This window comes from Silurus aristotelis (genome assembly GCF_946808225.1).
Source record: "Silurus aristotelis genome assembly, chromosome: 20".
In the NCBI taxonomy this organism is placed as follows: Eukaryota; Metazoa; Chordata; class Actinopteri; order Siluriformes; family Siluridae; genus Silurus; species Silurus aristotelis.
Genome location: NC_139593.1, coordinates 17,713,360 through 17,727,625, shown reverse-complemented (window position 1 = coordinate 17,727,625; position 14,266 = coordinate 17,713,360). Strand labels below are relative to the sequence as shown.

At 40.4% G+C, this 14,266-nt stretch overlaps 1 protein-coding gene across 17 annotated transcripts in view; it reads left to right on the top strand.

The window, feature by feature from the left end:
• The window catches only part of dmd (dystrophin), a 200,158-nt gene that overhangs the window by 90,980 nt on the left and 94,912 nt on the right, over positions 1-14,266 (top strand). For 11 of the 17 annotated variants that reach the window (XR_014530372.1, XR_014530373.1, XR_014530378.1 and 8 more), the window contains exons 53-57: positions 2,327-2,444; positions 3,922-4,118; positions 4,284-4,438; positions 6,659-6,848; positions 12,523-12,695. Coding sequence is in view for 12 of the 17 variants with exons in the window: in XM_083522230.1 (XP_083378356.1) it covers positions 2,327-2,444; positions 3,922-4,118; positions 4,284-4,438; positions 6,659-6,848; positions 12,523-12,695 (833 nt within the window). In the remaining 5 variants the exon portion in view is untranslated. Of the gene's footprint in view, positions 1-2,326; positions 2,445-3,921; positions 4,119-4,283; positions 4,439-6,658; positions 6,849-12,015; positions 12,209-12,522; positions 12,696-14,266 lie in introns of those variants that run through there. The other 6 variants (XR_014530374.1, XR_014530375.1, XM_083522217.1 and 3 more) reach the window with 4 other exon arrangements.

The window sequence follows — 14,266 nt, the reverse complement described above, 5'->3', positions numbered from 1 at the left end:
TCCACCTTTACCACCTCTTCTCCCTGCAACCGCACCACTCCACTGGCCTCCCTCTCATGCACATACATCTTCTCTGTTTTACTCCTACTGAATTTCATTCTCCTTCTCTCCAGCACATACCTCTACCTCTCCAGGCTCTTCTCCACCTGCTCCCTACTCTTACCACAAATCACAATATCACCTGCAAACATCATAGTCCATGAAGACTCCTGTCTGACCTTGTCCGTCAACCTGTCCATCACCACTGCAAACAGGCAAGGGCTCAGAGCCGATCCTTGATGCAGTCCAACCTCCACATTGAACCAGTCTGTCGTCCCTAATGCACACTTCACCACTTTCACACTGTCTTCATGCATGTCCTGCACCATTCTCACATACTTCTCTGACACACCTGACTTTCTCATACAATACCACAACTCCTCTCTTGGCACTCTGTCGTACGCTTTCTCTAAATCCACAAACACACAATGCAACTCCTTCTGACCTTCTCTATACTTCTCCATTAACATTCTCAAAGCAAATAAGGCATCTGTGGGGCTCTTCCTCTGCATTAAACCATACTGTTGCTCACAGATGGTCACCTCTTCTCTCAGCCTGGCTTCCACTACTCTTTCCCATAACTTCATGGTGTGACTGATCAACTGTATTCCCCTGTAGTTACTGCAGGTCTGCAAATCTCCCTAATGCTTAAAGATCGGTACCAGCACACTCCTTCTCCATTCCTCAGGCATCCTCTCACCTTCCAAAATCTTGTTAAACAATCTTGTTGCAAACTTCACTGCCATCTCTCCTAAACATCTCCACGCTTCTACTGGTATGTCATCTGGTCCAACTGACTTTCCAGTCTTCGTCCTCTTAATCGCTGCTCTCACTTCCTCTTTAATAATTCTATACACTCCCTGCTTCACCATCTCCACACCATCTAACCTTTTCTCTCTCTCTCATTTTCCTAATTCATCAGCTGCTCAAAATACTCCCCTCATCTTCTCAACACACACTAGTCAACACATTTCCATCTCCATCCTTTATTGCTCTAACTTGCAGCACATCCTTTCCAGCTCGGTCTCTTTCTGCCTGGCTAATCGCTACAAATCTTTTTCTCCTTCCTTAGTGTTCAACTTCTCATAAAGCTCCCCAGCTTTTGCTATAGCCCTCTTTACCTCCTGCCACATCTCCTTGTACTTCTGCCTACTTTTCTCATATCTCTGCCATTCCCAATTCTATTTCCCCAACCTCATTCTCCTTACGCTGTCCTGCACTTCCTCATTCCACCACCACATGTCTTTGTCTTCCTTTCTATTTCCAGATGTCACACCAAGTACCTTCCTAGCTGTCTCCCTTATCACTTCTGCATTAGTTGCCTGATCATCCAGCACCTCATCACCACCACTGAGGCCCTGTCTGAATCTCACACTACAGTCTTTCTCCTTCAGTTTCCACCATCTTATTCTTCTTTCAGTCCTACAGACCACATCCAAAGCTGTCTAGCATCTATCTACACTGTCCCATGCCAACACATTACAGTCTCCAATCTCCTTCAGGTTGCATCTCCTAAACTCACCGGTGTGCAGCTTCCTCCACTCTTATACGTCACCGTATGCTCCTCCTCCTTCTTAAAATAAGTGTTCACCACTGATTTGTTCACCACATTTCCATCCTCTTAGGAAAATCTTTCACATTCCTCCCCTTAAGGCCATACCTACCCATCACCTCCTCATCACCTCTGTTCCCTTCACCTACATGGCCATTAAAGTCTGATCCAATTACCAATGGTTCATTCCTAGGTTTTAATTATAGAACATAATTTTAAAATGTATTTTATTTTATTAATATCTGGTGGTCTAGTGGTTAGGGTGCGGCGCTCTCACCGCTGCGGCCCGGGTTTGATCCCCGGTCAGGGAACCAACCCCAGCCATTAGGGTTGCACAAGCCTTAGTGCCGGTCCCAAGCCCGGATAAATGGGGAGGGTTGCGTTAGGAAGGGCATCCAGCAAAAATATGTGCCAAATCAAACATGCGGATGATCCGCTGTGGCAACCCCTAATGGGAGAAGCCAAAAGAAAGTTTATTTGCTATTTATAAACTTAAAAAATAAAAATTGCAGCAGGCCTGAAATATCAACATAACTAAAAGTACATTTTAAATTTAGTTTAGGGGTATTCCTGCTGTACTTCTGATTAGATTCCACACTTGGATTGGAGTCCAACTGCAGCAAATTCAATGAATAAGAAAGTCCCACAACTGTCTATATATCTTACTATAGTATAAGGTCTAACAGACAAAAATAAATGAGAAGATTTCTTGTTACAACCATTTTTTTCTTTCAGTCAGCAGTAAAAGACATGGAACAAAGATGCCCACAGCTGAATAAACAGATCACTGCAGCAGAAAACCTTAAAAACAAAACTAACAACCCTCAGATGCGTTCTACAATTACAGATCGAAGTAAGTTTTCATTTCACCTTCACTGGGTTTAAAATCACTGTAGAAAAAATCTTTACCTGAGTAACATTTTTCATGAAGATACCCATTTAAATGTAACTATTAATATCTGCAGATGGAGGCTATTCACAGTAGACATTTATAGACTTATTGACAGAACCTGGACCTTCAAATACATCATATGAATATTAATATGAAACATCCTAGTTGTATTTAAGTCCCATAAGTTAAGGTTGTGTGCAGGACAGTTATCCAAACGATCAGTTAGTACTTTAAACAAACAAAATTATGATCATCTTAAAGCAGTTACTGAAAATGATTAAATAGAATATTAAACATGTTTTTTTGTGTTTAACTTTGTTAATGGTTTAAGGGAAACATTTCTTTACATTCCCACTCAAAATACGGTAAACAAGTTTTGGCTGTGTTTTTTCTTCCATCTGTCTCATTTAATTAAAAAATGTGGTAGCTACTGTAGATTCCTATGTACTGAAAAAATGTGTTAGCTTCAGCTATCCCTAGCTGGTAATTGTTATGTGAGAGAGTAGGAGTGGGGGCAGTGAACTAGCAAGTGGGTATTGACCTGATTTAAAGAAAATAGGATATAAAAAAAGTTCATATGAAATTTATTTGGACAACATGAATAGGGAAATTCTGTTTAATTCTCAATTAAATTGATTTAAATACCTGTGTCATTACAAATTGTAAACTTAAGTGTCCTTTGCTTCCTCCTTGCAGAAGGTCAAATATATATAATTTAATATTTTTTTTTATAAAACAGAGATTTAAAGTCATTACAGATTTGGTCGCTTAACTTCAAAAGGTATTCATTCATCAAGTCAGTATTGATTAACAGATCTGCTTATGGGAATCACTTAAGAATCGAGAAATTTCAGCATTGTAAGAAGTTTGGCTTAGAAGGCTCCTTAAGCATCTTTATTTATGTGTACATTATTTTGCAGACGCCCTTATTCAGAGCGACTGACGATCACATTTATACAAGTAAGCAGTTGAGGATTAAGGGCCTTGCTCATGTTGCCCAAAGTGGCAGTTGAGTGGGCTGGGATTTGAACTCATGACCTTCTGATTAGAAGGCTAATGCCTTGATCACAGAGCTACAACTCCAAGTTTAAATAATTAAAAGGAAATTAAATAATTCAGATTTTTGTCTTACTAAAATAAAATAAATAAATGGTGAAATGCATTTTTTTCTATTTAAAAATGTTTTATGGAAATAAGTAAATAACCTAATTAAATTACATAAATTACATAAGATGTGATGGATCCTGTTTAAATGTCTCAGGGGTAGGTAAACTTTTGCTATGCCCTGTACAAGACATTTAACATCATGCTACAGTATAAACATAAACACATTTACAACTCATTTTTGCCAAAGAATTCACAGGAAATTTCTGCTACTATTATGGATTTTTCTGAGCATTATTTAAATATTATACTTTTTCTTTTATTTTACTATTAGTTGAGAAATTACAAGCACACTGGGAAGACTCATATACCAAGTTGATGGACAGAATAATGCAACTTCAGAACATGTATCAAGACTCCAAGGAGTGGCTGGATGCCCAGAAAACGGTGGAGTCACACATAAAGCAAGCCAGTGAAAAACTAGAAGGTTTGAAAGAAGTCCCAGCAGGTTCTGATCAAGAAAACTTTCAGGTAATATTAATTACATGTCAGTGGAGTTTTATTTTGATACTAAACTGACATTTTAATCATTGATGAGGAGAATTTTTGTGTTTCAAAAATAATTTTTTTTTTTATTACTCTGTAGTGAAATATAATGAGTTTAAATGTGTGACTTAGTCAGTGTAATTTTTGCAGAAACTTGCTAAAGATATACAGCTGTGGCAAGTCGATGTTGACGAAACTAATAAACTGGCAAACAAATTACTGGTCCTTTATGCCGATGATGACACGAGCAAGATTAAGCAGATGACTGAGAATATGAATCTTGCTTGGGGCAAAATTAAAAAAGGGTAAGTTTTTAATTAGATTTAGTCACGATTGTGGTGAAACCAGTGGAGGTATCCGGCATGCAAACATGCCATGGCAGTTAAACATTTTTTTTTTTAATTGAACAAGTGAAGATGAGCTCTTTTTCTTTCAGTTTTTAAAAGGACAACTTGTAATGCACAGAAAGGTCATTAATGCGATGTTGATCACTGTTGAATGAACCACAATGGTCTCACCAAATGTCTGCACAAACACCCTGTTAAAAGTCAGGGTTTTGGTAATGTTACAGATAAAACAGTGGTCTTCATTTCCAATCTTTTTTTCTTTTTTTTCTAATGCTCATGCACTACCTTTGCCATGTTAATCTATATTCTTTGTGAAATTTGTCATATTGTCAGGAAAACCTTTTTGAATCTTTGCAGTAATCAGGGTCACATCAAGGTTAAAGACCTTAAATACTGTTTCTTTAGTATCTTTCTTTCTGTTTGCCATTCATTAATGTTACTCATGTTCAGGGTGTTCTAGTTATAGCTATAGGATGCCATTAGTCTGGAAATCAGTTTGTCAACCCATTTATAAGTGCAAATGTATTTCCCTTTCAGTAACTCGAGCTGCGTCAACAACGCTTTGGGAACGCTTCCGCGTTGTCTATGCTCTAAATCACATGATTAGGAGGTACAAAAACAGAGCGTCGCTACTCGCACTCCCCCTGTGAGGGATCCTGTGCAACGCTCTGGCCAAGAGTATATAGGGGACAGTGACGTGGTAGAGACCATTCCCAATCCAGAGCTTTCTCTACAAGGAGGTCGTATGCCATGAAATGGCATCTGTTTAGTGGATCGTGCGATCTGCACCGAACGGATTCAGTTAGCTGCCCAGTTGGTTCAGTGCTGGAATTTTAAAGGGTTGGCTCTGTCCACCCTCAAAGTGTACGTGTCTGCCATTTCAGCGTATCATGCCCCCATGGCGGGGCAATCACTGGGCAGAGACCCGGTGGTGACACGTTTTCCCTACGGCACCCGGAGTCTGAGGCCCCCGGTGCGACCTAGAGTGCCTGCATTGGACTTGGCCATCGTTTTTGAGGCTCTATCCAAGACCCCCCTTCGAGCCATTGGTTGAGGCATCTCGGAGGCACCTCACAGTCAAGACAGCGTTCCTCCTAGCCATTTGCTCTCTTAAGAAAGTAGGGGATTTGCAGGCCCTTTTAGTGGCCCCTCTTCTTTGGAGTTTGCTCCAAGCATGGCCAGTGCCCTTCTGTACCCTAAAATAGGTTACATCCCTAAGGTGCCCTTGGTCATCCCACGACCTGTTAGGCTCCTGGCATTCTATCCTCCTCCTTTTTAGGCCCCAGACCAGGAAAGCTGAACCGGCTGTGTCTGGTGCGAGCGCTGGAACTTACGTCCACATGATGAGTCCATGGAGGAAGTTGGAACAGTTGCTCATCTGCTATGGCCCTCCAAGGAGAGGCCTTCCTGCAAACATGCAGATGCTGAGCAGGTGGATTATTGATGCTATTGCATCCTCCTATGAGTCCTCTGGTCACCCCGCTACATTCGGGTTTAGAGCTTCATGACATATGCAACGCTGCAGGCTAGTCCACCTTGCTGACCTTTGTTAGGTTTTATAACCTTGACCTAGCTGTGCTCCTACACACTAGGCAGGGATTGGTCAATCTGGCGGTATTGGACTCTCGTTTCCAAAGCGTTGTTGATGCAGCTCGAGTTCCTGAAAGGGAACATCTCCAGGTTGTGTATGTAACCCTGGTTTCCTGAGGGAACGAGACGCTGCATCTCCTTGCCACACAGCCGGCATCCCTGCAGCACTTTCTTCTACTTACAGAAGCTAGTGTCGGCTTTACTCCATGAACTTTTTATAGCTTCCTGCTTGTGACGTCACCCGCAGCATCTCATTCCCTCAGGGAACCAGGGTTACATACATAAGCTGGAGACGTTCCATAAGAAATTGGTTACATTTGGAATGTATGTCTTTGCTACACCTATATGAACTAATTATAGATCACCACTGATCTAAACTTGGTCATTAACTGATCAGCTCATTTCTAGCTATTCAAGACACAAAAAAAGTGCATGAAAGCATGAGGTCCACTTTAAAATACTAACAAAAATTAGAAAATGATTTTAATTGAAAGTGAAAATAATAAGAACAATTAGAAACAGTTAATTCATAATGCAAATTGTGCAATCGTCTTACTCTGTTAAACATGAATGTGTTGCCACTTCTAGTGCAGGGGACACAGAGGCCAACCTCGAGGCCAGACTGCAGCAAATGCACCACTTTTACGCAGACCTGAAAATGTTTTGTAACTGGCTAACTGAAGCAGAAACAACAGCGAATGTCTTACAAGATGCTACCTATAAGGAATCTCTTCTGGAGGACCCAGTCACAGCACACCACTTACTAAAGCAATGGCAAGTAAGTAAGCAGTTGGTATTGGTTTGTGCTGTCATTGTGCTTAAAGTTTAAATTTCAGGCAAAATTATATACTTTGTGTGTTATTTTATTAAGTTTTATTGCTATAGCACTTTTAACAATGGACATTGTCACAAAGCAGCTTTATAGAATTAAACAGATTATGAATATAACGTTTACTGTCATAAATGAATCGCTCCAGGGGTGATATTGGCAAGAAAAAAACTCCATGAGGAAGAAACCTTAAGAGGAACCAGACTCAAAAGAAAACCCATCCCCATATGGGTGACACTGAATGTCCATTTATTATAGTTCTATTAGATGATAAAGGTATTTTACAATATTGTGTTTTGTTAATTATTCTTAAAAGGAAAAAAAATTAACTGCTGTTCAAGTTGCTTATTATTTTTGTGGCTGTGTTGATCAGCAGTTAATAAATGGGTATAGTGGGGTTTTTGTTGCGTTATAGGTTGATATGCAATATAAATTTTTTGACTGTTTGTGTCTTATTAGTGTTTACTTTTGGAGACTACTCTGTTAATTAATGGTTTAAAATTAGTTCAGACCTGTTTATAAAAATCACTGCCTTTTTTATTAGGCATATTGTTAAGGCCAGTATAGCACTATTCTGTTCTCTCAGTTTAACTGTGAAATTTGCTTCATTTTGGTATGATATTATTTACTAAATAATTGCTATATTCTGTATTTGGATCTTTAAGTCAAGGTCTTGGAATAAAGAACTATATTATAAATATATATTTTTATTTTCAGTTAGAATTTTTTGTCTTACATGATGCATAAGCAACTATGTACAGTGGGGCAAAAAAGTATTTAGTCAGCCACCAATTGTGCAATCTCTCCCACTTAAAAAGATGAGAGAGGCCTGTAATTTTCATCATAGGTACATTTCAACTATTAGAGACGAAATGAGAAAAAAAAAAAATCCTGAAAATCCCATTGTCTGATTTTTTTAAGAATTTATTTGCAAATTATGGTGGAAAATAAGTATTTGGTCACCTACAAAAAAAGTAAGATTTCTGGCTCTTACAGACCTGTAACAACTTCTTTAAGAGGCTCCTCTGTCCTCCACTTGTTACCTGTATTAATGGCACCTGTTTGAACTCATTATCAGTATTAAAGACACCTGTCCACAACCTCAAACAGTCAGACACCAAACTCCACTATGGCCAAGACCAAAGAGCTGTCAAAGGACATCAGAAACAAAATTGTAGACCTGCAGCAGGCTGGGAAGACTGAATCTGCAATAGGTAAGCAGCTTGATTTAAAGAAATCAACTGTGGGAGCAATTATTAGAAAATGAAAGACATACAAGACCACTGATAATCTTTCTCGATCTGGGGTTCCACGCAAGATCTCACCCCATGGGGTCAAAAGGATCACAAAAACGGTGAACAAAAATCCCAGAACCACACAGGGGGACCTAGTGAATGACCTGCAGAGAGCTGGGACCAAAGTAACAAAGGCTACCATGAGAGGTACTCAAATCCTGCAGTGTCACCCTGCTTAAGCCAGTACATGTCCGGGCCTGTTTAAAGTTTGCTAGAGAGCATTTGGATGATCCAGAAGAGGATTGGGAGAATGTCATATGGACAGATGAAACCAAAATAGAACTTTTTGGTAAAAACTCAACTTGTCGTGTTTGGAGGAGAAAGAATGCTGAGTTGCATCCAAAGAACACCATACCTACTGTGAAGCATGGGGGTGGAAACATCATGCTTTGGGGCTGTTTTTCTGCAAAGGGACCAGGACAATTGACCCGTGTAAAGGAAAGAATGAATGGGGCCATGTATCGTGAGATTTTGTGTGAAAACCTTCTTCCATCAGCAAGGACATTGAAGATAAAACGTGGCTGGGTCTTTCAGCATGACAATGATCCCAAACACACCGCCCAGGCAACGAAGGAGTGGCTTCGTAAGAAGCATTTCAAGGTCCTGGAGTGGCCTAGCCAGTCTCCAGATCTCAACCCTATAGAAATTCTTTGGAGGGAGTTGAAAATCCGTGTTGCCCAGCAACAGCCCCAAAACATCACTGCTCTAGAGGAGATCTGCATGGAGGAATGGGCCAAACTACCAGCAACAGTGTGTAAAAACCTTGTGGAGACTTACAGAAAATGTTTGATTTCTGTCATTGCCAACAAAGTATATATAACAAAGTATTGAGATGAACTTTTGTTATTGACCAAATACCTATTTACCACCATAATTTGCAAATAAATTCTTCAAAAATCAGACAATTTGATTTTCTGGATTTCTTTTTCTCGTTTTGTCTCTCATAGTTGAAGTGTACCTATGATGAAAACGTCTCTAGGTTACGTGAGTAACCCTAGTTCCCTGAGGGAACGAGACGCTGCGTCAAAACGCTTTGGGAACACGGCTGAGTGTTCACGCTCTGAAATAATGTGTGTAATCAGTCAAAAATTGGACGCTGGCCATCACCAATGAGGTGACATCACAACCAGGAGTATAAAGCGCATCTGAGTGAGAACAGCGGCAGCTTTTGTAAGGGAGAAGGAAGCGCTGCAGGGACGCCGGAGGTGTGGCATAGAGACGCAGCGTCTCGTTCCCTCAGGGAACTAGGGTTACATACGTAACCTAGAGACGTTTTCAACCAATTGGATTGAGGTTTAGACGCAGAGCGCCACGCAGGATTGCTCCCAGGGAGACGTGATGCTGTGTTCCTGCACCTTCCGGTGGAAAGTGGAGGGTCGCGGTTGGGGCTGCCCGCCGAGCATGTGAGCGGTGTGGGTGGACACCAGGGCAGCCATAGACCAGCTAATGGCCTCTACAGTGGTTCTGAGAGCCAGATCCGCCGTATGGCGCGCCTCAGCAAAAAGCTGCCGGGGGCACCTCCCACTTATGTTGGGGTCTTGAGGGAGGAAGCGATCCCGGGAGAGAAAGCTCGCAAGCGTCTCTTCAGCCCGCAGCATCGCTCCATACCCGTGCACTTTGCGCCCCAAACGTGTGAATACAACGTTGAAAGGGGGCTGAAGGGGCTACTCCTATGACTATGACACTTCAGTGTACCTGGAAAGAACGGGAGATCTCGACATGGAGGTTTTTATACGACCTGGTGTTAGAAAAGCGCTCGTCCAGCTTGCTGGCCGGAGGGACTTTCTGCCCATGAGCCAACCAAGTTATGTAGCTTGGCTATGGCCCAGGTTGCTTACCACTTATTATTATTAATATTATTATTTTATTTTACTATGAGGAGTGAGAACACTCCCTTTGAGGAGTGCTCTCCGGGACTGGAGCGATCGCACAGAAAATGCGTGCAGAATGCACGCGGCACAATGAGCGCGGTGCCATATGCGCAGATCATGCACAGAACGTGCAGAGAATCTGCGCCGAAAGTGCGCATAATGTGCGCAGCCGCATCCTTCGGGAAGCGACCTAGCTCGCCCCCCCTCAAAGGAAGAGAGGCGGAAGACTAATGCTCTGGTCACTGGGGGAAGAATCCGCCGAAATGCGTGCTTCGAGCCAGCGAGAGAGTGCTGAACCAAGCAGGTGAGGTTGGAGAAAGGGACAAGCCCGTCTCGAAACCCTCTGCGAGGTCCATATGCGAGCCCAGGAACTGCCGTTTTGCCTCAGCGAGAGCGGGGCGACATGCAGCCGGCTCTTTTAAAAACCGACTAGCACGCGCCGCTCCCTGGAACATATATGTTTTTGACAAACAATGTGACCCGACCCGACCCGACCCACCCCACCCCACACCACACCACACCACACCACACCACACCACACGCTTTCTGAACAACAGTAACTGCCGCTGTCCTCGCTCATATGCGCTTTATACTCCTGGTCATGACGTCACCTCATCGGTGACGGCCAGCGTCCAATTATTGACTGATTACAGACATTAATTCAGAGCGTAAACACGCAGGCGCGTTCCCAAAGCTTTTCGACGCAGCTCGAGTTCCTGAAAGGGAATTACAGGCCTCGATCATCTTTTTAAGTGGGAGAACTTGCACAATTGGTGGCTCACTAAATACTCATTTGCCCCACTGTATACACAGTATTGTTATTTTGACGATGGATGCCCAATTTAATCATGATCAGTGCCATATGCAAAATGTTTTCTAAAGGTGTTTTCTATTCCAAGTGGAAGGAACAGGAGTGTTATCGTGGTAATTAAGTACATTTGTGTCTTGCGCCACTGATTAAAAATAAATCAAAGTGAGGATGTGTATGGTGATCAGGTTGATGAAATATCTATACATTTGTGTTTTTTTTTTTTCACTTAAACTTTGTTATGCCCCAAACTAACAAAGCATTTATGCAACTGCAAAAATGGATCTGGTGGTCTGCTTAAGTTAATTTTCTGCTTAAATGGTAATTATATCACAGCTCAAATACCAAAAGAGTTGTGACTGTGCAAAATAGTACAAAATCTGTGCAGAAAAATTAAAAATGGAAATATGAACATAAATGTGTGAATTGACCAGTCTATTTACCAAAAAATACAACAGTGATTGTTTTACCTTGCAATAAACTTTTAAAAATGTTGTAACAGTAAAGCATTTAACACTGTGTAGCGTCACAGTTTCTTCCTAAATCACTTTGTTACTTATGTTTTTGAGTTTATGAACTGATATTTATCCCCATATCTTCACTATGCATGGAATCTGTTGCCATATATTTCGTGGTTCTTTATGTGCCACACAGTTTTAATTGGAGATACATCAGAATTGCGGGCGGCTGATTTAATACCTGCACTCTTTGCTTACCTACGCTTTATAGCTAATAAATCTAAATAATTTGTGGGGAAAGTTTCTCCTCTGCATTCCAAATCATTTAATTTATTGAATCTAATCTTTATTGTAACATTCCCGGTCAATGCAAACATTTTGTTAGACTGCACATGCCAATGAACATTTTATTTAGTATCTCAGTAAATCAGGGCTTCAGTGCTCATATAAATTTGGGTAAGCATTAAGTTAGTGATATGTTGAAGTATTTATCTTGGTTGTCCTGCACTAACTGGTATGGCAACTATGTGTTCTTGGCAACAGCTCAGCGATTCATTAAAAATTTGAAGAGGCAGACACACTAGTGGGATAAGGAGATGCCTTTGTTTCCAGAACTTTGCCTTTCTTCAGTAGCAGTGCCCACTCCCTTCATGAACAACAGACCCAATGTGCCTTCATAAAAAGGCATGCAAGCTTCCGAACAGTAATTGTACAATCCCTTTTCCTCTCACCGTCATTCACTTCTTTCCATATTATCTCTCAACATCCATATGGTGTGGAAATAGAGATCTGTGCTAAAGCGAGTCAGACACACATGCATTTTTACCTGAAGTTTTAATCTATGGATATGTTGCACCGTAAGACATACCATGTTAAGGTCTGATTATTATTATTACTTTCTAGGGTTTTGTATTCAATGTTTATGTTTTGTGTAACTCGATGGAAAAGAGTAATGTAAATTGCATATAGCATATTTACAGAAATGTGTATTCTTGTTGTATGTTAAGACAAAATATTGGACAATACAAATATCTTTTGTGAAATATTATGTAAATACTAATGTACCTTTGTGACTTTTGTTAACTGTACTAAAGCAAACTTTGGTAGGGAAAACATGATGCTGAAGTTGTTTAAACTGTTTGCTCTAATGACCAAACAGGTTTACTGAATTAGCTCTGTTAATCTCTACAGGATCTTCAGAAGGAGACCGATACCCAGAAAGATACGTATCATTCACTTGATGAAAATGGGCAGCGTATTGTGGCATCCCTGGGAAGGACAGACGACGCTATAGTGCTGCAAAAACAGCTGTACAATGTGGAAAAGCGCTGGCAGGACTTGTGTCAAAAGGTCTACAGCATGAGGTAAAAATCTTGAATTATTAAATGAAATGTTTGTGTTTTTATGTTTAATCCATACACCTAAGGTATCGGCTCAGTAAATTCTTATATGATAGCAAAATCTAATTAGTTCTAATTAATCTAAATTATCCAGTTCATTATAGAAATTTCGTTGCTGCCTAAAGCAACTTAAGAGATTTATCTGAATTTATCAGGTGTAATCAGGTGCACACAGTTACACAATCCTCCAAAACCCCAGTCAGCTTGGCCATATGTGTTTGTGTCACCAGCACTAAAAAATGCACAAAGCATCTGTTGGTGACAGCAAAGACAGAATGTGTGTAATTTGTGATTCATCAATCACATTTATTCCTACATCATGATGAACATTACTGAGTACTTTATGAATTTTGTGCCAGCTTGCTAAACCATGTTTCTTACCATCTATTTTTCAATATTAAAAATATGGTATAGCAAACGCAGGATAATGGTTTTAATTCTGAAAGCCACAAGTTCACAAAAAGAAACATTTATCCAGCTAATTCAGAAAGATTCCAAAAATATAAATGAGAAAACACTTAAAAGTTTGTCAAAAAATATAAATGAGTAGGATTGAGTAGATTTTTGTGCCGATACATTTATTGTGCAAAATTATGATCCTTTTTTGATACCCTTTTATCGGACTATAAGCCGCTACAATTTTTCCCACGCTTTGAACCCTGCGGCTTAAACAACGAAGCGGCTAATTTATAGATTTTTCCTGGGTTTTTTCCAGTTTCACAAACTTCAAGCCAAAAAAACTGAGCCCCATAACATTAGACCAATGAAATTGCCGATTGGGTTCAGGTGAACCAATGAAACTCTTTATATTAAATCAGATGCGCTCCCACTGAATCGATCCGCACCACATCATAAATATGGATGATGTTCCTCTGAGGTTTGACCTGCCGCTCACTCGGACTGTCTACAGGAAATGCGAATCATTCGTCACGCTGAAAACAACCGGGCATGAAAACACACTTCACCTGTGTTCTGAGCTGCACGGCATCAGGAGAAAAGCTTCACCGATGGTGATTTTTAAATGCAGGACGATGCCAAAAGATAAACTTTTGTGTGAAAGGAAGGAGGAAGACAGTGAACAATGACTTTTTGGTAGGCTACTGTTTAGATACAAGCCGTGTAACAGACACTGTCTTTCATTAAAACCTGTGTAAAGCTTATTAGTTTTAATGTAGGAACCTGCGGCGTATTTATGTTCAAAATAAAAATCTTTGTCAAATTTAGTGGGTGCGGCTTATATTTGGGTGCGTTTAATAGTCCGGAAATTACACTAGTCATGCATAGATTGAATATAATTTAATATAGTTTATAATCAGTATCTATAATGAAATTTGAAGAATGTTTATTTTTACATGGCACTTCCATTTAAACAGACTCAAAGGTAATTGGACAAATATAAATAAAATAATTAATTGTACTACTTGTAGGCAAATTCTTTAAAGTGCGTGACTATTTGAAGTCAGGAACTCATGGACGTCCCTAAATGCAGAGTTTCCTTTCTTGAGATAATTTGCCAGAACTTAAGTGCACATTAA